General features: G+C 43.0%; 1 protein-coding gene across 2 annotated transcripts in view; it reads right to left on the bottom strand.

Annotated features, from left to right (window-relative positions):
• Nucleotides 1-5342: 5342 nt before the first annotated feature.
• The window catches only part of BNIP3 (BCL2 interacting protein 3), a 29691-nt gene continuing 10444 nt past the window's right edge, over nucleotides 5343-24589 (bottom strand). For both annotated transcript variants that reach the window (XM_069753898.1, XM_069753897.1), the window contains exons 2-6: nucleotides 22682-22859; nucleotides 21186-21270; nucleotides 16387-16493; nucleotides 15197-15346; nucleotides 5343-6604 (exon numbers count right to left, since the gene is read on the bottom strand). In XM_069753898.1, the coding sequence (XP_069609999.1) occupies nucleotides 6559-6604; nucleotides 15197-15346; nucleotides 16387-16493; nucleotides 21186-21270; nucleotides 22682-22859 (566 nt within the window). In that variant the 3' untranslated portion in view covers nucleotides 5343-6558. The remainder of the gene's footprint in view (nucleotides 6605-15196; nucleotides 15347-16386; nucleotides 16494-21185; nucleotides 21271-22681; nucleotides 22860-24589) is intronic.

Below are 24589 nucleotides of genomic sequence, written 5' to 3'. Positions count from 1 at the left end.
CCCATATATGGGGCATCAGCGTACTCGGGATAAATTGGACAACAACTTCTGGGGTCCAATTTCTCTTGTTACCCTTGTGAAAATAAAAACTTGGGGGCTACAATATCTTTTTTGTGAAAAAAAAAATATTTTTTATTTTCACGACTCTGCATTCTAAACTTCTGTGAAGCACTTGGGCATTCAAAGTTCTCACCACACATCTAGATAAGTTCCTTGGGGGGTCTAGTTTCCAAAATGGGGTCACTTGTGGGGGGTTACTACAGTTTAGGTATATCAGGGGCTCTGCAATCGCAACATAATGCCCACAGACCATTCTATCAAAGTCTGCATTCCAAAAAGGCGCTCCTTCCCTTCCGAGCTCTGCCGTGCGCCCAAACAGTGGTTTACCCCCACATATGGCGCATCAGCGTACTCGGGATAAATTGGACAACAACTATTGCAGTCCAATTTCTCCTGTTACCCTTGTGAAAATAAAAACTTGGGGGCTACAATATCTTTTTTGTGGAAAAAAAAATATTTTTTATTTTCACGACTCTGCATTCTAAACTTCTGTGAAGCACTTGGGCATTCAAAGTTCTCACCACACATCTAGATAAGTTCCTTGGGGGGTCTAGATTCCAAAATGGTGTCACTTGTGGGGGGTTTCCACTGTTTAGGAACATCAGGGGCTCTCCAAACGCGACATGGCGTCCAATCTCAATTCCAGCCAATTCTACATTGAAAAAGTAAAACGGCACTCCTTCTCTTCCAAGCTCTGCGGTGCGCCCTAACAGTGGTTTATCCCCACATATTGGGTATCAGCGTACTCAGGAGAAATTGCACAACAACTTTTGTGGTCTAATTTCTCCTGTTACCCTTGTGAAAATAAGAATTTGTGGGCAAAAAGATCATTTTTGTAGAAAAAATGCGATTTTTTTTTCACTGCTCTACAATATAAACTTCTGTGAAGCACATGGGGGTTCAAAGTGCTCACCACACATCTAGATATGTTCCTTAAGGGGTCTAGTTTCCAAAATGGTGTCACTTGTGGGGGGTTTTCACTGTTTAGGCACATCAGAGGCTCTCCAAACGCGACATGGCGTCCAATCTCAATTCCAGCCAATTCTACATTGAAAAAGTAAAACGGCGCTCCTTCACTTCCAAGCTCTGTGGTGCGCCCAAAAAGTGGTTTACCCCCACATATGGGGTATTGGCGTATTCAGGAGAAATCGCACAACAACTTTTGTGGTCTAATTTCTCCTGTTACCCTTGTGAAAATAAGAATTTGTGGGCGAAAAGATCATTTTTGTGTAACCAAAAGCGATTTTTTATTTTCACGGCTCTACGTTATAAACTTCTGTGAAGCACTTGGGGGTTCAAAGTGCTCACCACACATCTAGAGAAGTTCCTTAAGGGGTCTAGTTTCTAAAATGGTGTCACTTGTGGGGAGTTTCCACTGTTTAGGCACATCAGGGGCTCTCCAAACGCGACATGGCGTCCGATCTCAATTCCAGCCAATTCTACATTGAAAAAGTAAAACGGCACTCCTTCTCTTCCAAGCTCTGCAGTGCGCCCTAACAGTGGTTTACCCCCACATATGGGGTATTGGCGTATTCAGGAGAAATTGCATAACAAAATTTATGGTTACATTTCTGTTTTTACACTTGTGAAAATAAAAAAAATGGTTCTGAATTAAGATGTTTGCAAAAAAAAGTTAAATGTTCATTTTTTCCTTCCACATTGTTTCAGTTCCTGTGAAGCACGTAAAGGGTTAATAAACTTCTTGAATGTGGTTTTGAGAACCTTGAGGGGTGTAGTTTTTAGAATGGTGTCACACTTCATTATTTTCTATCATATAGACCCCTCAAAATGACTTCAAATGTGATGTGGTCCCTAAAAAAAAATGGTGTTGTAAAAATGAGAAATTGCTGGTCAACTTTTAACCCTTATAACTCCCTAACAAAAAAAAATTTTGTTTCCAAAATTGTGCTGATGTAAAGTAGACATGTGGGAAATGTTATTTATTAACTATTTTTCGTGACATATCTCTCTGATTTAAGGGCATAAAAATACAAAGTTTGAAAATTGCAAAATTTTCGCCATATTTCCGTTTTTTTCATAAATAATCGCAAGTAATATCGAAGAAATGTTACCACTAACATGAAGTACAATATGTCACGAAAAAACAATCTCAGAATCAGCGGGATCCGTTGAAGCGTTCCAGAGTTATAACCTCATAAAGTGACAGTGGTCAGAATTGCAAAAATTGGCCTGGTCATTAAGTACCAAATTGGCTCTGTCACTAAGGGGTTAATTATTATTTGTAACATTAGATCTTTTTACTATTGATGCTGCATACGCATCATCAATAGTAAAAAGTTGGTCACACAGGGATAATAGCAGCGTTAATGGAGTGCGTTACACCGCGGCCCATTAACGCTGGCATTAACCCTGTGTGAGGGCTGACTGGAGGGGAGTATGGAGCGGGCACTGACTGCGGGGAGGAAGGAGCGGCCATTTTGCCGGCGGACTGTGCCCGTCGCTGATTGGTCGTGGCAATGGTCGTAGGCGTTTTGCCACGACCAATCAGCGACTTGGATTTCCATGACAGACAGAGGCCGCGACCAATGAATATCCGTGACAGACAGAAGGACAGACAGAAAGACGGAAGTGACCCTTAGACAATTATATAGTAGATATACATACACACAGAGATCAATTGCTAGAGAATATGATTACACTCATGTAATTACAATAAAAATCTCATTTTGTTTTGTACAATGTGCAGGATAGTTTCCTAGACAGTAAGGTATTACTTTCCAGGAATTTCTGTGCAAATTAAAATTTGTTTCTGCATTCACTACAGGCATCGCAGAGCTCAGTTTATCATTTGCCTTAGGGCATGGTAATATCAGGCAGTGCCTTAAAGGAACACTCCATGAAAAATGTGTTGAGCATCATCCAGGGCCTGAGAGGAACATTGCAGAACTTACGACCTTCCTTGCAGAATCTGGATTGTTCATCTAGTTCAGAGTGTTTTGGGATGCACAAATATTGCTACCCAAATTCAGCTCTGCTACATCTGTGTGACATTGCAGTGTGACTTTGCCGGTCCGGTAGCAGGGTTTTCACACTGCATACATGTATCGACCAATACAGCATTCTCAGGTCAAGAGCAGTGATGTATCAGTACATATAATTTTTTTATTGCGGTCCTCATTCCCTGGAGCCCGTTGTATCCCAGTGAATAGAGCGAGCGTAACTAGACCGCTCATTATGGGGTGCGTGCCTCCATACGGTGAGGAGCTACTTAGGCGCCCATCCTCGTTCCTTGTAGTCTGTCCACGTTACCATGTCTGGTTTAACAAATCCTGCGCAAGCGCAGTGTAAATTGAGTTTTCATCAGGATACCCAAACTAGGCTTACACTGTATGGCAGTGGAGGTGCAGTACGCAGGCGCGACAGTACACAGGCGCGACATCTCTGCTGAAATAGTGCTCTGACATTGCAAAACAATGCAGTGGATACAGTGCAACTTTCCTCTGCTGTCACTATAAGTATATTCATTAGTCAGGGGGCACAACTGCGGGCAGGGGCCCTCACACTACGATGGACAGCAGCTAATGAAACTCTTTTCGAGCACATTATAGGGGACAGCATGTGAGTTGAGAAAAAAAAGGAATTACATGTCATTAACATCGCCTGACGTGGTATCACCTAGTTATATACGGCGGCGGTTTTTGTACCATTAAACCAAAAACTGAACGATGACTCCTAAAAATGACAAACAATTAACACGCCACGTGTTCTAGACAATAACTTTATTGACACTTTTCTGTACGAACTCCCCAAACTGTCAATCTGAAGAAGCAGGATAACATTTGGGCCTAGTTTATAAAAACCGTCTCACAGGAAATCTGTCTGTTACCCATAGCAACCAATCAGAACTCGGCTTTCAATTGTTAAACTGCTTTGGAAAAATGAAAGGCGAGCGCTGATTGGTTGCTACGGACAACAAAGGCTTACGGTTATGTTCATACGACGTCTTTTATACTCAGATGAAGGCACCAAGTTTTTCATCTAAAGTATCTTTTTTGTTATTTCAGCGTTTTCGCCTCCAGTTTTTGTGTTTTTTAAGGGTTGTCCCATAGATTTTGTGAAGTCTTTTTTAAGTATAATTTTGTTTCACTCTTCTGAATGATGAAGAAATCTCTAGCAGTTTCTTAAGCAAAAATGATGACAAAACACTCCAAACGACGTCGTGGCATCCATTGAGCTTGTATTATGTAGAGAGTGTCTCCTGAGCGGAAATAACCAGAAAAATTGGCACATCCCTTCTTTTAACCACTTGGCATTATTAAAAAACCTGAAGCAGTAAAATTTACTAAAAAAAAATGAACTTCAGTAGTTTTTACGTAGAATTTAAGTTTTTGGAAAATGACGTCATGTGCACATACCCATAAGGCCTGTGCACATGATGCAGTTTTGTAGCGTTTCTGTCGCATTTTTGAACTGCGCCGATTTGGTACAAAACCTGAATTATGTCCTAGTCCCAGCAAAGGGAGTGAGAATCCGGAAGTCTCATGCACACGTTGTTTGATTTTTTTATCAGTACTTTCCTTACGAGGTTGTTGTCGCCCCGGTCACTGCTGCTCAGGTTTTAACATGTTACAGCAGTTCATTTAAGACCGCGCTGCGAAAAACAATGGCTGCCCCACTTGTGATTTGCACTAAAGAACGGCAGCATGCAGGGATTAGTTGTTTTTTTTTGTTGTCAGATATTGATTGAAGACTTTCTGCAAAGTACAGAGAAAGGGTTTTGTCTTGAAGACGTGTGTTCGAATAAATGAAGGAGGAAGATGGCAGAAGTGTCAGGCACGGAGAGAGAGCAGGATGCAGGTGAAAGGGTTCTGTTAGAGGCGTGAAAGTAGATTACATCTGAAAGAAGCCCGGCGAGGACGAAGATTCACGGCTGATGAAGAGGTAAAGACAAAGATGCATTTCTGGCTCACACATCAGCGTAATATATTTGTAATGAGGGAATACGAAAGATGGTGGACAGATGAAACAATGCGTAATGAAAAGCAGGGAAATGATGTTTAAAAAAGATGCAAATGTCTGTCTCTGAAAGGTGATTGAAATAAATGTTAAAGTCAGAGTGCGGATACTTTTTGACTCACACTTGTGTATAATATGTACACGCATACATTATATATACACATACACACACATATATACACACACGCATATATACACACTCACACACATACATATATACACACACACACACACACAAAGATATAATGTGTATATATATATATATACATTATACAATATATGGTCACCACCATAACCTACTATGCTTAATGTCTCACACTTCATTTTATTGCATACAAAGGTCCATTTACATTACGGGATCAGGATACAAAACCAACAAAGTTTTTTGCCCCAGAGATCACAAATTAGGCCTCTGCTTTCAGTACTTTTTGACAAGTCCTAAAGGGCCAAAATAGAAGGGCTGCTTGGGGGCATTTATAACATTGTTAGGTGTACAGCTTTGGCACTTAAATGAGTTTAGATTTTTTTTTTCTCATAATTCTTTTAACTTTTAAGGATTATATGAAAACGTTCATGTGAACAGGGCTCAGCTGCAATACCGCACACAGCCTATGGAGAAGATTATGGATTAAACCTTTCCTCCTACTCTTACGATAACGCTTTTAAGAACTAAGCGTTGACAAACCCCAACTTTTTGCACGTGGCCGGTTGAGACTTTGCATTGAGCCCTTTGACTCCTTCTTTGGCCGCAGACCTCCCCTTTTCCCTTACATTCTTTATGCTGTCTCACATCCCTACTAAAGCGGGATACATCCCCTGTATCCATATTGGACAATGGCGATAACTTCATTACATTGGCTCTACATGTAAATGAAAAAAATTTCTATTAGAAAATTCATTATAGAATTTAAGCCAATAATAAATTTAAAAAACCAGGACGAACCTTATGTGCTACACAATAGACTAGCCATCAAACACAAGCATAACTATAGGCAGGGCTACTAGGGCCAGTGTCCATGGTGTTGGGTGCCAGGGGAAGAAAAATAAAAAAAAAAGAGGCACCTATAACAAACTTTTTCTTGGCCAGGCAAGTTAGAAACAGAATTAGGGCAATGAACAGAATTCTTTCTATGGCTCTGCTTTATACAAAGGCTTTTGTTTGAATGGGATATACTGCCAGTATAATGGGAACATATATCTAGTACTGAAATTGTAATTTTATTTATTTTTTTAATTCTGGCAGCGATCTGGGCCAAAAATATCAACGATTGAAAATAGGCACTGGGAGTTTTTAACTTTGTACATCGTATCGACCAATACTTAAGCAACTACAATTCACAGTTGAAAATCTACTTGAAACATGCCCACTGGATGAAACGGGATATCTTAGTTACAGAGACTGCTCCCCCCATTCTAAGGAGGATAGGCCCGATATATAACATTCAACAGAAGTAGATAGAAGTAGATATAGTGGACGACCGACGGTCCAGGGGTCTTCTCACTTGTGACCTTCTCTCTGAACTAAAACGTCCCTGTAGACGTGGTCAGGCGCCTTCCAATATAGACCCTATGAAGAGACAAATGCAAATATGCATGTTAAATAAAATATTAAAAATGCATCTATCATTTACGTTTTTTCAGACAGTAACAGGTTTAAAGATCAGTTTTATGATAAAATCGGAGCTGTTTTCCTGTTACACAGCTCCATACCTCCTGCTTCCCTACACATAGTCACCAGGTGAAAAGTGCCACATTTTTGCTCTTAATTTATTGCCGTTTTGCAAATCACTTGAAATGCTGATTTCTTAGTAACGGAGGAAAGGACTGGCCATCTAAAAGGGGATTGCTGGATTTGTCTTTATTTAGTTACACGTGCATAGAAACAGTAATGGGTGAAATCCTGCTAACGGATTCCCTTTAACAATTCTTTGCATGGCCTGCACATATATCGAGATGCATAGGAGTACTGTATATGAGGCTACTTTTCCGGTAAATTATCTACAAATATCTACCTGCTTATGACATCTGTGTCAATCCGACGATCATTTTTGTGCTTTTCCACTAATACTGATTGATGTACAGACAAATATTTCTTATTATAACAACGCATTACATAGTTTTAGGGTAAAGCTGAACTTTTTATGCTGCCCACATTGCGTACAGTAGCACAACACTACACACCGATACATGACACTGCACTTCAGCGCTTTCGGTATACAGTAAAGAATGATAACAATTATCGCACTTTAAGACCTAATAGGATTTAATTCTCATCCACAAGCTGCAAATGAATCATCAAATCCTCATCATCCGAGCTCTCAGATCTCAGATACAATAAGAACCCACAGCGAATCCTAATATGCACCAGCAGATATAGCAGCTGCAGATCAGAGGGCTGAACTCCATGTTAATGAAGCCTCAGAGTGTCCATTGCAGAGGCTGCAGGGCTGGCGTCAGCACCCGGCGCACCCGGGCAAGTGCCGGGGCCCTGAGCAGGCAGGGGGCCCACTCGCTGTCGGGGACACTGGCGCGCTATAGTGCCGGCCCTGCGAGTGGACACCCCCCGCCTGCTCCGAGCCCCGGCACTTGCGATACTTACCTCTCCCGGTTCCAGCGCTGCAGCGTCTTCCATCCTCTGACTGTGACGTTCAGGTCAGAGGACACGATGACGTCACCAGTGCGCGCCCTCTGCCTGAGCAGTCGCAGTACAGAGAGCAGGAAGACGCCGACGGTGAGGAGTCCAGAGCAGAGCAACGTCAAGCAACGAGAGGTGAGTATTTAATTTTTTTTTATATTTGGAGCAATATATGAGGACCATCAGAAGGGGCCCATATATGGAGCATTATATGGGGCTAATTCTATATGGAGTATCTTATGGGGCCAATAATATATGAAGCATCTTATGGGACTAATTATATATGGAGCATTTTATATGGCCAATTATATATGGAGCATTATATGGGGCCCATTATACATGGAGCATCTTATGGGGCCAATTATTTTTGGAGCATTATATGGGGCCCATTCTGTAAGGAGTATTATATGGGGCCCATTCTGTACAGAGCATCATATGGGGCCCATTCTGTATGGAGCAATATATGGGACTCAGTATACTGTATGGGGCCTATCATATACTGTATGGAGCATTATATGAGGCCCATTATATATGGAGCAATAGATGGGGCCCATCATATACTGTATGGAGAATTATATGTGGCTCACTATACTGTATGGAGCATTATATGGGTCCAATTCCATATGGAGCAATATATGCGGCTCATTCTATATGGAGCACTCTGTGGTGCCCATTATACTGTATAGAGCATTACATGAGGCTCATTATTCTGTTTGGAGCAATATATGGGGCTTATTATTCTGTATAGAGGACAATGTGGTGCCAGTTATACTGTATGGGGCAATATATGGGGCTCATTATTCTGTTTGGAGCAATGTATGGGGCTCATTATTCTGTATAGAGAACTATACTGTCCGGATTCTGAGCTAATGTAGAATGCACAATAGATATCACTCATGTAATGTAAGAAGTGAATCTTTGGCATTGTACTATACCTGTATTTCTCTGCCGTATCCGTACATTATGAATTATGGTATGTGTTAAAGGGGCCCACTGTGACTCTTTCGCCCAGGGCCCATGAAAACCTGGAGCCGGCCCTGGTGGAGGGTTAGGGTCACACCACCATATTTTGCCTGATCTGATAGAATTGGGTGGATCATGCTAATCACACTCTGATCTAAGCCTTGATCAGAGGGTAATCCAATTTTCACGGATGTGGAGAAGATGGAAAAACAATTTTCTCCTTTTCCCAATTCTGTCAGTCTGTCCGTGGCCGGTTTGATGTTTTCCACAGACTCATTGACTTGCAGATCCAGGGCGGGAAATAAAAAAACACTTCTATTGGGCAAGGTAATTAAATAAACTTTTAAAGGGAACCTGTCACCCCCAAACTCGAAGATGAGCTAAGGCCACCGCCATCAGGGGCTTATCTACAGAATTCTGTAATGCTGTAGATAAGCCCCCGATGTATCCTGAAAGATGAGATAAAGGGGTTACATTATACTCACCCAGGGGCGGTCCCGCTGCGGTCTGGTCCGATGGGTGTCGCAGTCCAGGGCCTCCCATCTTCTTACGATGATGTCATCTTCTTGTCTTCACGCTGCGGCTCCGGCGCAGGCGTACTTTGTTTGCTCTGTTGAGGGCAGAGCAAAGTACTGCAGTGCACAGGCACCGGGAAAGGTCACAGAGGTCCGGCGCCTGTGCATTGCAGTACTTTGCTCTGCCCTCAACAGGACAAAGTACGCCTGCGCTGGAGCTGCAGCGTGAAGACAAGAAGAGGACGTCATCATAAGAATATGGGAGGCCCCGGACCGGACTGCGACGCCCACCGCAGTGGGACCGCCCCCCAGGTGAGTATAATCTAACCTCTTTTTCTCATCTTCTCATCTTTCAGGATACATCGGGGGCTTATCTAACCTTCAATTTTGGGGGTGACAGGTTCCCTTTAAGATGGCAGAAGCACAAAAAGCAGTAGCACAATCTGCCCGTGTCTCTCTGCCTCTTTCATCCACCTACGCCCTCCTGGTTTCACTCCCTTCTCTATAAAGATTAACAGGCAGCTGTAATCTGATACTTCAGTGAGCGGAGGATGGTCCTTTTTGTTTTGAGCAAGATGGATTTGAGCCATTTTTTCAGAGAAAATTATGAGTTCAGGAGGCAGGAGAAGTGGTTCACAAGTGGAGAAAGAAGCATATTTCTCTGATAAAATATATGACAAAGTTTCCTATAGCTGAAATGCTTTTATAATGCAAAGATTGTCGAAATGACAGCAACTCTCTAGCCCCCTGCAGATAGAGCAACTGACAGCAGTGATAGCAAAGGGACGAGCTACTTTGTGTCCTGTTGATATTAGTTTGCCTTCATTATAGCCCATTGCAGACATTATAGTCAAATGGACACTATTCTAGCGATCGGTAAGGTGGGGGATGAAGAAAATTTACAGATTACTGATCAGTCATTGGCAACAACCGGAATATATTTTAAAATAATAATAATAATAATAATAAAAATAAGTTAATATCATGACCTAGTTAATTTTTTTAAAAGACTGATGAAAGAGATGCTGCAATCCACCCCCAGATATAAATTCCCAGACAGAAGAAAGAGGCCAACAGCTGCTAAAGTTAGATAAAGTGTCCCGGGTACATATTGTGTTAGGAGCATGTTGAACAACAAAAAGGAATGTATTTACATGGGATGTACCACGTGGAGAGATGAGCGAGCCTGAACTGTAACATGGGGGCTGTACAGGTGCTGGACTCCAAAAACGGACGCCTCTTATAAGTCCGTGTTATAGTTCGGGAGTTCGGGGAGAGAAGAGCGAGAGATTTTCCAGCCCCAAAGTCCCAAAGTTCAGGTCTCCATTGTTTTCTATGGCATTTGGGATCAGATTAACTTTGGACTAAAGTTTGGTCGAACTCGAGAAACCCAAACTTCCACATGTCCTCTTATCACTGGCCATGTGCGAAGGATAAAGGACAGTAGTGTCTGACTCATGGGCTATCACATAAAAATCACCTAAACTTCATCCTGGAAACCTAATAATGAAGGTCTGAGTAGTTAAAAGGAGTTTTTGGGGGGGATTTTAACCCTTCTTTGACCAGACAATTTTTCATTCTTGCTCTTTTGTTTTTTTCCTCCTCTTCCTCCAAAAAACGATAACTGTTTCCTTTCCCATTGCGATATGAGGGTTAGCTTTTTTTGCACATTGAGTTGTAGTTTTTAATAACACCATATATAATATACTGAGGTGGAATTAAATGATAAAACAAAAATGTAATTCTGCCATTTTTTTGTGGGGGAGGGGGGGTCATTTTTACAGAATTTTCGTTTTATATATTTAAGTGGTTAAAACAAAACAAAAAATTAACTTTGTAAATAAAAATATTTAGTTTACGTCATTTTCTGAGACCCGCAATATTTTTTTAGTCTTCAGCTGATGGAGCTGTGTGAGATCTAATTGTTATTGATACTATTTTGGGGTTGCAGACAATGACCCCGATTTATCAAATTGATTTCAGCAGAATTCTGTAGTCAAATAAATGTACCGACTTTTGGCATTTTAACTCCAATTTAGCCCAGCAACACCAAATCAGGGCAGGACAGTGGCGAGATGCCACAGCTCTTCTATTTTATGACGATTTGCAGCGTACCTTACAAGGAATCGTACTCCAGTCCCTGACTGGAGTAATATTTCTAGCGAGGTGCATAAAAGCACACGTCACTTCTCAAAATCTCCTAGCCCATTAAGAAATGTCTTAATAAATCAGGAACGTCTGACTATCATGCCCCTAATCCAGATAGGCATGGACAACTCTGGTCTAGATGAATCAGGGCCAATGTTTTTACTGCATTTATTAATATAAAAGTAATACAAGTTATACTCCTGTTCTTGTTAGTGTAACCTTCCTGACAGAGTACACCGAACGTCCGACCCTTACCATAACATAATACACACCGAGAAAAAATTATGCAATGAAAAAAACTCTAGTTTCCCTCTCCAACAGTAGGGAGCTATGGCCAGCTGACTCCATCTTGGAACAAATGAAAATAGGGTACAGGGCCGCCATCAGGGAATCACTACACTTATTGTTTTATGGGGCCCGGTGAGCAGAAGTAAAGAGGGGGGCCCGGACGCAGTCCAACCATTTTAACCTCTTACAATTCACTGTTAGCTCATTTCTGGATTGTGACCGGATAACTGTAGTGTAATTCAAAAGATCTGGTTTATTAGGAGACTGGATATACTGGTATCTGTACGCAGCCTGTGAGTCACGTACTATAAATGGTGCTTACGGTACAGATTATATTGTGCAGTTTTATTGCAGCAGCGAAGAACTAGGTGTACAGTCTACACAGCATAGATGTGATATCTACAGCACAAGTTATCGATTGACCAGATATCATTTACAGCTTGCTATGGTCAATATATATGGATATATGTGTGTATATATTTTTCTCTATTTGTGCTGACACTAATTGGCAAAACGCCACACAACCATATTGCATGAATAGTGGAGGAAGCACTTGACATTGGCATGTGTGCATGCAAGATGATTGACAGATCTTCTGTAAATAAAGTTTCAGGGGTTATTCCCATAACTGAAAGTTAGAACCTATGAAAAAAATATTTGATAAAGTGTGTAACAACCCTGCCGGCATCACTGCATGGCCTTCCATCCCCCACCTGCCTGTTACATCAACTCACTCACCCAGTGCCATGCTGTGAGATCTGTCTGCTGCCGGCTCCATGCCGTGTGCTCCATGGCCGCTTACTCTGTGTACACTTCCTGGTTGTGTGCATAGGGGGGCGGCGCTGGCAAACCCGGATTCTTATTGAGACTGTGTGCACCTCCCTAAGGTGTCCCTGGCCAATAGCCTTGAGGCCTGATACTTAAGGCATCCTCACCCATTGGAGGATGCCTGAGCAAACTATTTCCCTCAGTTAGCATTTGCTACTGAGCTGCCAGGTAGTGTCTGTTTCCTGTCTCTGAGGGCTGCAATACGCAGGCCTTCATCTGTGTTCTGTTTGTGTCTCTGTGTACGCCACCCAGTGGGGCGTTGTACCCTGGTCTGAATCTGTGTTCCGTTACTTCTGTGTCTGAACTCTGGTCTATGTCCGTTCCTGTTCCTTCTTTGTTTGTTTACCATTCTCACTCTGCTGTGTTTATCTCTGCGTTACCTCTCTGCTATGTTCGCCACTATCAGTGGCTCTGCATCTCTCTGCTCTGTTCGCCACTACCCGTGGCTCTGTGCTTCTCTGCTCAGTTCTGCCACAACCTGTGGTTCTGTGCCTCTCAGCTTTGCTCGCCATAACCTGTGGCTCTGCACCCTCTGGCTCTTGGCGTTGCATTCTGCGGTTCGCTCTTGGCTCTGCCTCCAGCGTCTCCGCTCTTGGCTCCGCCTCCAGCGTCTCTGCTCTTGGCTCTGCCTCCAGCGGCTCTGTTCTTGACTCCGCCCCCAGCAGCTCCGTTCTTAGCTCCGCCTCATCCTCTGCCTTCTCCTTCTCTGCTCTTAGCTCCACCTCCTGCTCTTACTCCGCCTCCTGTGACCCTGCTTTGCATCCGCTCTTGCTCTACCTCTGTTCAGCAACTTGCAGTACAGGTCTCTACCTGTTTCCTTATACCCTCCAGTCTGAACAGGCTCTTACCTGTTTCCATACACCCGCCCGTATACCAGTTCCTACCAGAGTATCAGCCCTGTCCGCCTGTCTGCCTGAGTGCCAGCCCTGTCCGCCTGTCTGCCTGAGTGCCAGCCCTGTCCGCCTGTCTGCCTGAGTGCCAGCCCTGTCCGCCTGTCTGCCTGAGTGCCAGCCCTGTCCGCCTGTCTGCCTGAGTGCCAGCCCTGTCCGCCTGTCTGCCTGAGTGCCAGCCCTGTCCGCCTGTCTGCCTGAGTGCCAGCCCTGTCCGCCTGTCTGCCTGAGTGCCAGCCCTGTCCGCCTGTCTGCCTGAGTGCCAGCCCTGTCCGCCTGTCTGCCTGAGTGCCAGCCCTGTCCGCCTGTCTGCCTGAGTGCCAGCCCTGTCCGCCTGAGTACCAGCTGTGCACGTCTGCCTGGCTGTATCTCCATCAAGCCAGTCTGCCCGTCAGGGTCTCTGCCGTACCCGTCCGTCAGCCTGTGTCACAGCCGTGCCTGCCTGTGTCTTGTCACCGGTGGGATCAGCATCCACAGTCAGACTCCACCCTGGAGTGGTACCTGGTAGCTTCCTATTGCACAAGTCTGACCTCACCATTGGAGGCTCCAGCGAACACCTAGGAAGCTACTTAGTTACGCCCCTTCCAGGGAAGTCTGATCTGTGGTCCGGTGGGGCCACATCCCCCGCTCCAACCAGTCTGGGCGCGAGCGTTACAGAACGCAGATCAGTGGGGTCTAATTGCTGCGTCATCCACTGGTCCAGGCATGCCTCCTCTCTGTTCATTCTCTATGAGACAGACAAGTACAGAGCTCTGGCCATTCTGATAGTGTAAACAAAAAAAAAAAAAATCAGTCAGTCTTTCATCCAGAAAGGTTGGACGATTTGTTTCCCACGTATCATCCGTGGACAGTCCCTTTTTACAGCAGCAGCTATTAATCAGTTACAGAATTGTAATGTATCCATAAAACTCTGATCCTCTACTGTGGCTCCATACGACAGCTGTTTGTTGTTTTGTTGCACACCCATGGACTTAAATAGGTGAGTCTCATCCAATTATCAGAGTGAAATTGTGGTTGATGTATACTTTGGGGGACAAAGACACAAAATTATAGAAAAAATCTGTTTTGCGATGCACAAACTGCCCAAAAGGCACCAAATCTATTAAGAATTCAAAGCCTCTTGAGCACAGGCAAGCCACTGCACAACTTCAGAGAGGTAAACGTTCCAGCACCTAAAGTGCAGGCAGGATGCTGCTGAATAGAAACCACCATTGAAAAAGTTTAACTTGTGGGGAATAAGGGCAGCAAGACCATGGTTTTTGACAGGTTTTGTGTGAAAGAACAGGTATGCGTTAAGAAATGCAAGATTATGTCATAAAACACATTCATGGGAAAATTGTAGATTTTGGGTTGAAGTGTTATAAATAGGCCTGGTCCTACACTCTTCTCTATGGGATTCTTCTGGAGGACCGCACACAGTTGGCTAAAAAGACTAGATTTATATACACAGAAGGAGAGCCATATTGTCAGAGGTTTACCACGACGTAGAAGAGCCAGAAGACCGCAGCGTCTGATTTCACATACTCGTGCATTGATTAGAAGCACTTCACCATGCTTAAATAGTGCAGGTTTTCGTTAGCAGTGCAGGGGTTAATCTGTTTAGCTTGAGCCTTTCAGCTTTGATGGTCTCGGCTGTTCAGTGTTGACCACTCCCCACTCCTATATATACTTGCCTCTGGCAATCAGGATTGCCAGTGTTAGGTTAATTGAGCCCCCTAGCTTTAGGGATAGGGAAGGAGCCCATAGCCCCAGGATATCTGACCGTTGACACATATATTCAGGAAAGGAGAGGCGCAGGAACAAGAAAACAACAATGCCAGATTCAGGAGAACACTAGGTAAAAAAGAACATATTTATGGTAAGGTTATTTTAAATAAACAGTAGAAACATACCCTAGTCCAATCGCGAGAAGGTGAGATAGCAGCAAGGATGGAAGGAAAACCTTTAAAAATTCTGCTGAGAAAATTCCACCTTTTTTCATGACACTTGTGTTCCTCATACTTAATGCAGCGCTTCGCTTTGGATGTCTGAATGCAAATTCCCTATTTGAGAAAAGGTCTGTGATTAAATTTTGGAAGTTATATAGAGAAAATCGTGCACAATGCAGAACTTACTTGCAATCAATGCCATGTAATACACAGTGATACATATAAATCATATGACACTCACCCATGGCATCAGAGTCCAACAACTTCCCATGCTACTTGCACATCTTACTTATTCATCAGTTCTTGATTTTTCTCAGTTTTTATTAAGCGCTCAACGAATGGAAACAAATACATTATACTTCCACTTATCATATTTTACGGAAAAAAAGTCTACCCATATTATTGAGTAATTCTGCAAATGCTATAACTATTTCGTACTAATTTGGAATCATTATATTTCATAATTTGTATCAATAGATTTTTGAAAAAACGTTGCACCGGGCTGGCAAATCCAAAGAAGAACCACGGAAGTCGTCAGGTGTGAAGTGGTTCTCATGGCTCCCATAGTGCGGCCACTGATGTTGCTAGCGGACCTGGTCCACACCTTTACTGGTTAAGGGTCCATACGCATTGCCCTAATACCCAAGTGGTTAGTCTACAACTGGCCGGATACAGAACTTCATGTGACTCAAAATCGAGGAAAAAATATTTACAAACAAACTCAAACATTTGTCTTTATTGTATCTGTGACTATTTGTAAATAATAAACGTCACACAATAGTGATTTATTTTTTCTCTATTCCTTACGATTTGGGTTAAACGTGGCCAAATACTGGCAAACACCAGCAACGTATAAAGATAATATATTACAGTGCAGTTATAATGGAAATGACTTCTATTCTACTAAACCAACAATACAGAAGTGAACTTTGCACCATATTCAGACACAGGATATAGATACAGAACACAGGTATAAACAATGATTTGTGGTTCCACTGGTGGAAACACCTATCGGACCTTCTTATTTATGGCCAACATTCGTTATGTGCAATAGATGAATTGAAAGGTGACATGAATTGCTGAATAAATTGTGAATAAAGTTTATATTGCCTCACACAGCAAAAAAAAAATCTACTTATTTCCAAATATCTTACTTTGGAGGAATATTTTCTGGCCGGCTAGACCAATCCCAGATCCAGTCTGAGTTTTTCTTCAGTAAGTTTTCTAATTCTTTCCTCCGTTCAATATAATCTTCCTCTGACTGTATTGTAGAAGAGAACAGATAGCAGAGTTTTATTTTACAGACAGCGATTTTAAATTAAAGGGAAACATGTCCTCAGGACTTACACCCGCAAACCGCCTCCAATCTGGACCCCGACACTTTCCCCTTAAAGATTACCGTAATCAACATTTTAGTTTTTATTTCATAAATCAATAGGACACATGAAACTAAGAAACTTTTAAATATAGGTTATCAGAGAAATCTGCTTTTTTTTCCTTCTGGATTGATTTTTCCCTCGCAATTTATGGTTAAAATTTGTAAAAATCTGTATACAGTGCAGACGAATTTTCCTTTTACCGAGATAGGAGATGACAGTTGGAGCTTATAAAATTCTATGGAGGAGGGAGGAGCTAGCGGAACACACGGACATTCTCCTGCAAGTTCCCCTGAAACAACAGTTACAATTCTCCATAGAACTTTACAGGCACCAACTGTCCTCTCCTATCTCAGGAATGGGAAAGTTCTCTAAATATATATATGACAAAGTTGCTTATTTTTAAGTGTACTATTGATTTCTGAAAAAAAATAAGACAATGGTTATTATTTAAGGACGTAAGGGAGAGAACTAACTTTGATTGCTCTTTTAAAATGGCAGTAAGTAATTATGGGGTGAGGCCGTCCTCCTGAACAGTGAAGATGGCTTAGACGTTCCTGAGCCCAGAACACCAGAATGTGCCAAATGGAGCTTCACCGATCTGTCCTGCGGGCCATCAGTCAAACCAGGAGCCATCTTGACCATCCAGGAGAGCGTGGTCACTCCCGTGAATTATTACTGCCATTTCAAGATAGTGATCAGTTATTTTTCTCCCTTTTGCAGAATAAACCAGATGATAAAAGATCATCATGGCAAACCTGGTTATTGGTGTAAAGACGGGGGGAAATTCTGCTGACAAGTAAAGTTATTCCATAAAGATATTCTGCAGAATTCACATTTTTCAACTTTGCTTCCAAACAAACTGAACATTAACCACAAAATGCAAAACAATCTATATTTGGAGATGAAGAAACCAATTCACTTCCTCCTTCAGGAACGCTTCTCCTGCAGTGCTGGCTGTGCGGGCACAACACGGAAAAGTTAGTGCGCGTAGAAGAGAGGTCAGATCTAGTGCTCTGTCCAGCTTGGTATCACAAGCAGCGTCAGACTGGAGCCCACCAGAGAAAATCGTTCTTGGGGCCCACTATGTAACTACCTAGCAATAAATACAAGACCACCGATTGTGTAAAACGCGCTGATATCAGGGTATAATATAAGGAAGTACATAGCAGGGGTTGGGGTTGTCCACGCATGGAATATAATGTAGACCCCTCATAGAATATAATGTAGCCCCCTCATACAATATAATGTAGCCCTCGTATAGTATAATGCAGCCCCCTCATACAATATAATGTAGCCCCCCTCATAAAATATAATTCAGCCCCCTCATACAGTAAAATGCAGCCCCCCACAGAATATAATGTAGCCCCCCTCATAGGGTATAATGCAACCAGGACTCACTGATATATATATATATATATATATATAATATCTATCACAATACTCACCTCTCCTCCTCGTTCCCACGCTGATTCCGGCTCTGCTCCGGTATCAGCAGCTGCACTGCAGTCTGCCCGACACACAGCGGGTACGCCATGAAGTGACGTCATCATGTACCCGCTATGTCAGAGGCAGAGGGGAATGACGGGAGAGGGACCATCATCTGACGCTTTCTCCTCCTTTATTGCTTTCAACTGTATCGGCATCTCTGATGCTGATACAGTTGAATGCGGCGTGCACTGGGGGGGCGGCAATGGCGCCGGGCCCCACTGACTTATGGCCCCATAGCGGCCGTGTGGGCTGGGGGAGCGGGGGGCCACAGCTAACACTGCCCGCCATTAAAGTGAAATAGCGGGCATGGGGAAGAGTGAATATTCATTTCTCTTTAGCAGCGGGGACAGGCTTTAGCCCCAGCAGCCGGCTTCTGCCTCCTGTCACCCGCTGCTCCGCTGGCACCGGGGTCCCCATATACACTGTGTTCCAAATTATTATGCAAATTATATTTTTCTCGGATTTTCCTAAATGGTCGGTGCAAATGACAGTCAGTCTAATAAAAGTCATCACCCGTTAGATCATACATCGAATTTTATTGAAGAAACCTCCCAATGATAACAGTATAATCTCCAAAATGAATAAAAACTCACAATGCACTATTCCAAATTATTAGGCACAATAGAATTTCTATACATTTGATCTGTTTTAAAGAACTGGAAATGCTCATTTGTGGAATTTGCAGCAATAGGAGGTCACATTCACTGAACAAAAAAGCCATTTAACTCCAAAACCTCCTAACAGGCCAAGTTACATGTTAACATAGGAGCCTTCTTTGATATCACCTGCACAATTCTTGCATCCATTGAACTTGTGAGATTTTGAAGAGTTTCTGCTTGTATTTCTTTGCATGAAGTCATAATCGCCTCCCAGAGCCGCTGTTTTGATGTGAACTGCCTCCCACCCTCATAGATCTTTTGCTTGATGATACTCCAAAGGTTTTCTATAGGGTTGAGGTCAGGGGAAGATGGTGGCCACACCATGAGTTTATCTCCTTTTATGCCCATAGCAGCCAATGACTCAGAGGTATTCTTTGCAGCATGAGATGGGGCATTGTCAGCATGAAGATGATTTTGCTCCTGGTTTCTGCTTTTTATGCCATGGAAGAAAGTTGTCAGTCAGAAACTCTATATACTTTGCAGAGGTCATTTTCACATCTTCAGGAACCTTAAAGGGCCCTACCAGCTGTTTCCCCATGATTCCGGCCCAAAATGTGACTCCTCCACCTCCTTGCTGACGTCGCAGCCTTGTTGGGACATGGTGGCCATCCACCAACCATCCACTACTCCATCCATCTGGACCATCCAGGGTTGCTCGACACTCATCAGTAAACAAGACTATTTGGAAATTAGTCTTCATTTATGTCTGGACCCACTGCAACCGTTTCTGCTTGTGAACACTGTTTAGGGGTGGCTGAATAGTAGGTTTATGCACTACAGCAAGCCTTTGAAGGATCCTACACCTTGAGGTTTGAGGGACTCCAGAGGCACCAGCAGCTTCAAATAACTGTTTGCTGCTTTGTAATGGTATTTTGGCAGCTGCTCTCTTAATCCCATGAAACCTTCCTCATTATGCCTTTATCAGCACGAACACGTCTGTGCTCAGATTCAGCCACAAATCTCTTAACAGTACAATGATAACGCTTAAGTTTTAGGGAAATATCTAATGTTTTCATCCCTTGACCAAGGCGTTGCACTATTTGATGCTTTTAGGGAGCAGAGATCCTTTTTCTTTCCCATGTTACTTTAAACCTGTGGCCTGCTTAATAATGTGGAACATCATTTTTAAGTAGTTTTCCTTTAATTAGAATCACCAGGAAAACTAATTATCACATGTGTTTAAGATTGATTTCAGTGATCCATGGAGCCCTGAGACACAATACCATCCACGAGTTTATTTGAAAAACAAAACAATTAAATCTTTATGACACTTAAATCCAATTTGCATAATAATTTGGAACACAGTGTGTATCAGGATGGGGCCCAGGATAAGGGACATATATACCACGATCAGGGGGTATATATATACCAGGATGCGGGGTGTGGGGGGAGCAGGTCCAAATCTTGCACTGGGACACATCGGACTCTACTTGCGCCACTGGCTCCATCACTTGCCTTTCTCATAACTGCTGACGCCGCCTGAATTTACAGGATGAGGCTGCAGCATCCCTGCACCTGCAGCGACTGTTTTGAGTTCAGAGTTATCATAGGGATCTGAAAGGGGATGTCCACATTTGCAGGAAACTTTCAGTTTTTTTTTAAAATTAAATACATGTATTTGGAGCTAAAAAAAAGCATTTTTGCAATTGGGTTCGATTAATATTTCTGCACTGTTTACCTTCTATAACCTCTGTTCTACACTGTCTATTGTTGTCTCAAGAATAAGTTAAAGGCTTTTGCAGATTCCCGACATAATCAACTTTGATGTGTTCATAAATCACCTGAGAGAAGTTCCGAAAAAGAGAGAAAAAAAAAATGAGCTCACTGACGGAGTTTCAGTTTACTCAGTCTTCATAGAACAATAAACAAGTGTAACACAGAGGTTATATAGAAGGGAAAGAGTGTAACAGTTTTAATACCCAAATTAAAAAATGACTTTTTAGCTCCAAATAAATGCATTTAATTAAAAAAAATTAAATGTCCCCCAAAAAATAGATCTGTAAGCCAACTCAGTCCTTCATCAATCTGTCCACGGGTCTGCAAATATTTAACTCAGACGAGATGTTGCGTAATGATTTGGAAGGTAAAATAATAAAACAAATGAATAAATAAAACGGTTTTCAGGTTAGGCACTAAACCGCCTTCTCTATTTTACTTCTGGTAGATTTCCATTAGAGATCATTTGCTTTTCTACATAACATCATGTTGAGTAAATGAAATGTAAAGCATAAAAATAAAAAGATAAAGGAGATTAAGAGCTTCGGATTAAAGTAGGACGCATTATAATCAAAATCCAGGGAGCAGACAGAGCGGAAAGCCGCATAGTCCTAGTATAAAAATATAGAGGCATGAAAACGTATCCACGATTGTGGTGAAGACGTTACATAAAGCCTTAGCTAAAATTACAGGAAAAGATGGTTCATTTACCTGAGAACTGCTCTTCTCCTTACTCCCATGGGTGTCACTGTCGCTCAGTCTTTGAATGCTCTGAGGAGTTTGAGATCGTGGTGGGCTTCAAAAGTCAAGAGAGAAACAAAAGAAAATGAGATAAATACTTTATAAAGTCATAAATGGTCACTGATGACTCTCAGACTGTAAAAACTTTTCACGTGTTTAGAGGCACGTCAGACGTTTTCATCCAGATGCTGAGATCTCAAACACTTGGTAAAACGAAGGAGCAAAAGCGTGTAGCCGAGGGCCGATTTCCACCAAGACTGAGGACGGGCTATGCAGACCGGCATCAGGGGCTTATCTACAGCATTCTGGAATGTTGTAGATAAGCCCCCCAATGTATCCTGAAAGATGAGAAAAAGAGGTTAGATTATACTCACACAGGGGCGGTCCCGGTCCGATGGGCGTCATGGTCCGGGGCCTCTTATCTTCATAGGATGACGTCCTCTTCTTGTCTTTACGCTGCGGCTCCGGCGCAGGTGTACTTTGTTTCCTCTGTTGAGGGCAGAGCAATGTACTGCAGTGCGCAGGCGCCGGGAAAGGTCAGAAAGGTCCCACGCCTGCGCACTGCAGTACTTTGCTCTGCCCTCAACAGGGCTGATAAAGTACGCCAGCGCCGGAGCTGCAGCATGAATACAAGAAGATGACGTCATCCTATGAAGATAAGAGGCCCCGGACCATGACGCCCATCGGACGTTGTAGATAAGCCCCCGATGTATCCTGAAAGATGAGAAAAACAAGTTAGATTATACTCATCTAGGGGCGGTCCCGCTGCTGTCCGATGTGCGTCGCGGTCCGGGTCCAGCACCTCCCATCTTCATATGGATTTCCTCTTCCTTGCTTCCTGTCGCGGCTCCGGCGCAGGCGTACTTTATCTGTCCTGTTGAGGGCAGAGCAAAGTACTGCAGTGCGAAGGTGCTGGGCCTCTCTGATCTTTCCCGCCACCTGCGCACTGCAGTACTTTGCTCTGCCCTAAAGAGGGCAGACAAAATACAGCTGCGCAGGAGCCGCGACGTGAAGACCAGAAGAGGACGTCATCGTAAGAAGATAGGAGGCCCCGGACCGGACTGCGACGCCCATCGGACCGGACGGCAGCGGGACCGCCCCTGGGTGAGTATAATCTAACTTGTTTTTCTTACCTTTCAGGATACATCGGGGGCTTATCTACAGCATTACAGAATGTTGTAGATAAGCCCCTGATGCCGGTGTGCTTAGTTTATAGGCAAATTTTGGGGGTGACAGGTTCCCTTTAAGTAAGATTCAGATTACTGTTTCTTCTCGTTCAATCAAGGTTCTGAAGTTTGTATTCCATTGGGCTACTCTTGACATAAATAACTCCACCAACGCCAAATAGTCTTCATTATAAGTCAGGGTGAAATCTTGTAACACAATTTAGCGAGTGGAAATATCCAAGGACATTCTAACAAGTAGATCTCAGCTTGCACCATTGAGTGCTACATACGACATCATACCTATCACAGCGGGAACTCTCTCTGGAGCTACTTCTTCCAGACTCATGTTGTGCATCCAATAATATCTTCTCCATGTCCCCATTGTGAATGGAGATTGAGGCCGGCACCTGTTCTTGTCCTCCTACTGCTGGCACGCCACCATGACCATTATTGCTAAAATGCAGCTCTACCCAGGAACCTGAACACAAGAGCACAAGGAAACCAGTTAGCGCAGTCATATTAAAAAATTATGATTTATTCTTATCCTAAGCTGGATATACAAGTCAATTTGTTTTGATCCACCATCATTTCCTATATATAGATAGGTGCCTGCGCTGTCAGCAGGTGCTGTAATGAATTGGATAATAATGATGTAATGTAATGATACTGGTCGTCCTGGCGGCCACCATATTGTGTCGCTCACCTCACAATGCAGAAATGAATGATGCCAAAGAAACCCTTTAAAGAACCTTTTTTTAAATTGGTATTTTCTTTTTATATCAGCTCTCTTCATGTAGGCTCCATTGCATTAGATTTTTGGCTATGTTCACACTCTGCAGATTCCACTGCGGATTTTTCCGCAGCAGAATTGCAAAATCCGCAGTGAAAACCCATCGCGGTTTTTACTGCGGATTTATTGCGGTTTTTACTGCGTTTTCTTCTGCGGATTTTCATCTGCAGTTTTCTATTGGAGCAGGTGAAAATCCGCAGAAAAGAAGTGACATGCTGCGGAATGTAATCCGCAGCGTTTCCGAGCGGATTTTTCTGCAGCATGTGCACAGCGTTTTTTGTTTCCCATAGGTTTACATTGAAATGTAAACTCATGGGAAACTGCTGCGGATCCGCAGCGGTCAAATCCGCTGCGGATCCGCAGCAAAATCCGCAAAGTGTGAATATAGCCTTTCTGTTTAAGGCTATGTGCACACGTTCAGGATTTCTCGCAGAAAATTCCTGAGAAAAAACGGACATTTTCTGCAAGAAATCCGCAAAAAAACCGCATGCGTTTTTGCCGCGGTTTTGACGCGTTTTTTCCGGACACTTCCCAATGCATTTTGTAGTGGGAAATCCGCAAAAAAAAAACGCAAAATTAATGAACATGCTGCGTTTTTTACCGCGATGCATTTTTTTCGCGGAAAAAAACGCATCATGTGCACAAAACATGCGGAATTCATTCTAAATGATGGGATGCTTATTGTATGCATTTTTTTTGCGGTTTTATAGCGTTTTTATCGGGAAAAACCGCGCAAAAACCGCAACGTGTGCACACAGCCTTAAAGAAAAGATAAGGAATAATACTGAGCTACTTTTTTCTTCGAAAAAAGAAACACCTTGATGTAGAAGGCTGTGTGCGCACGATGCTGATTTGCTGCGGATCCGCAGCGGATTTTTCTGCGCAGAAACGCTGCAGATCCGCACTGTGATGTACAGTACAATGTAAGTCAATGGGTAAAAAAATAGCTGTGCAGATGGTGTGGAAAAATCAGTGCGGAACTGCTGTGGATTTAAAAGAAGTGCACGTCACTTCTTTTGTGGGATCTGCAGCGTTTCTGCACCCCTCCATGATCGAAATCCGCGGTTGCAAAAACTGCATAAAATCCGGACAAAATACGCATCAATTCCGCGGCAAATCCACACAAAATCCGCAGCAAATCCGCGGCTGCGGATTCTGCCAGGAGATGCGGATTTTGTGCAGAAAATTCTGCACCCCATTCCCTACGTGTGCACATAGCCGAAGACTCTTTTTTTTAACATTTTAGCCAATAAATTTCATAAACAAGCAAAATGTCTTTTCATTCTATCCATTATTTATTTAATTAGACAGTTCCATTAAATGAAATTGTGCCTGATCAAAAGGTAACTAGAGCTCTTTAAAAATATATCCATTAGAAGTAAAGCATAATGGATGCCTAGCAAAAACAAACAGCAGCG

This window comes from Ranitomeya imitator, chromosome 2 (assembly GCF_032444005.1).
Source record: "Ranitomeya imitator isolate aRanImi1 chromosome 2, aRanImi1.pri, whole genome shotgun sequence".
In the NCBI taxonomy this organism is placed as follows: Eukaryota; Metazoa; Chordata; class Amphibia; order Anura; family Dendrobatidae; genus Ranitomeya; species Ranitomeya imitator.
This window is presented reverse-complemented; position numbering and strand designations above follow the sequence as displayed.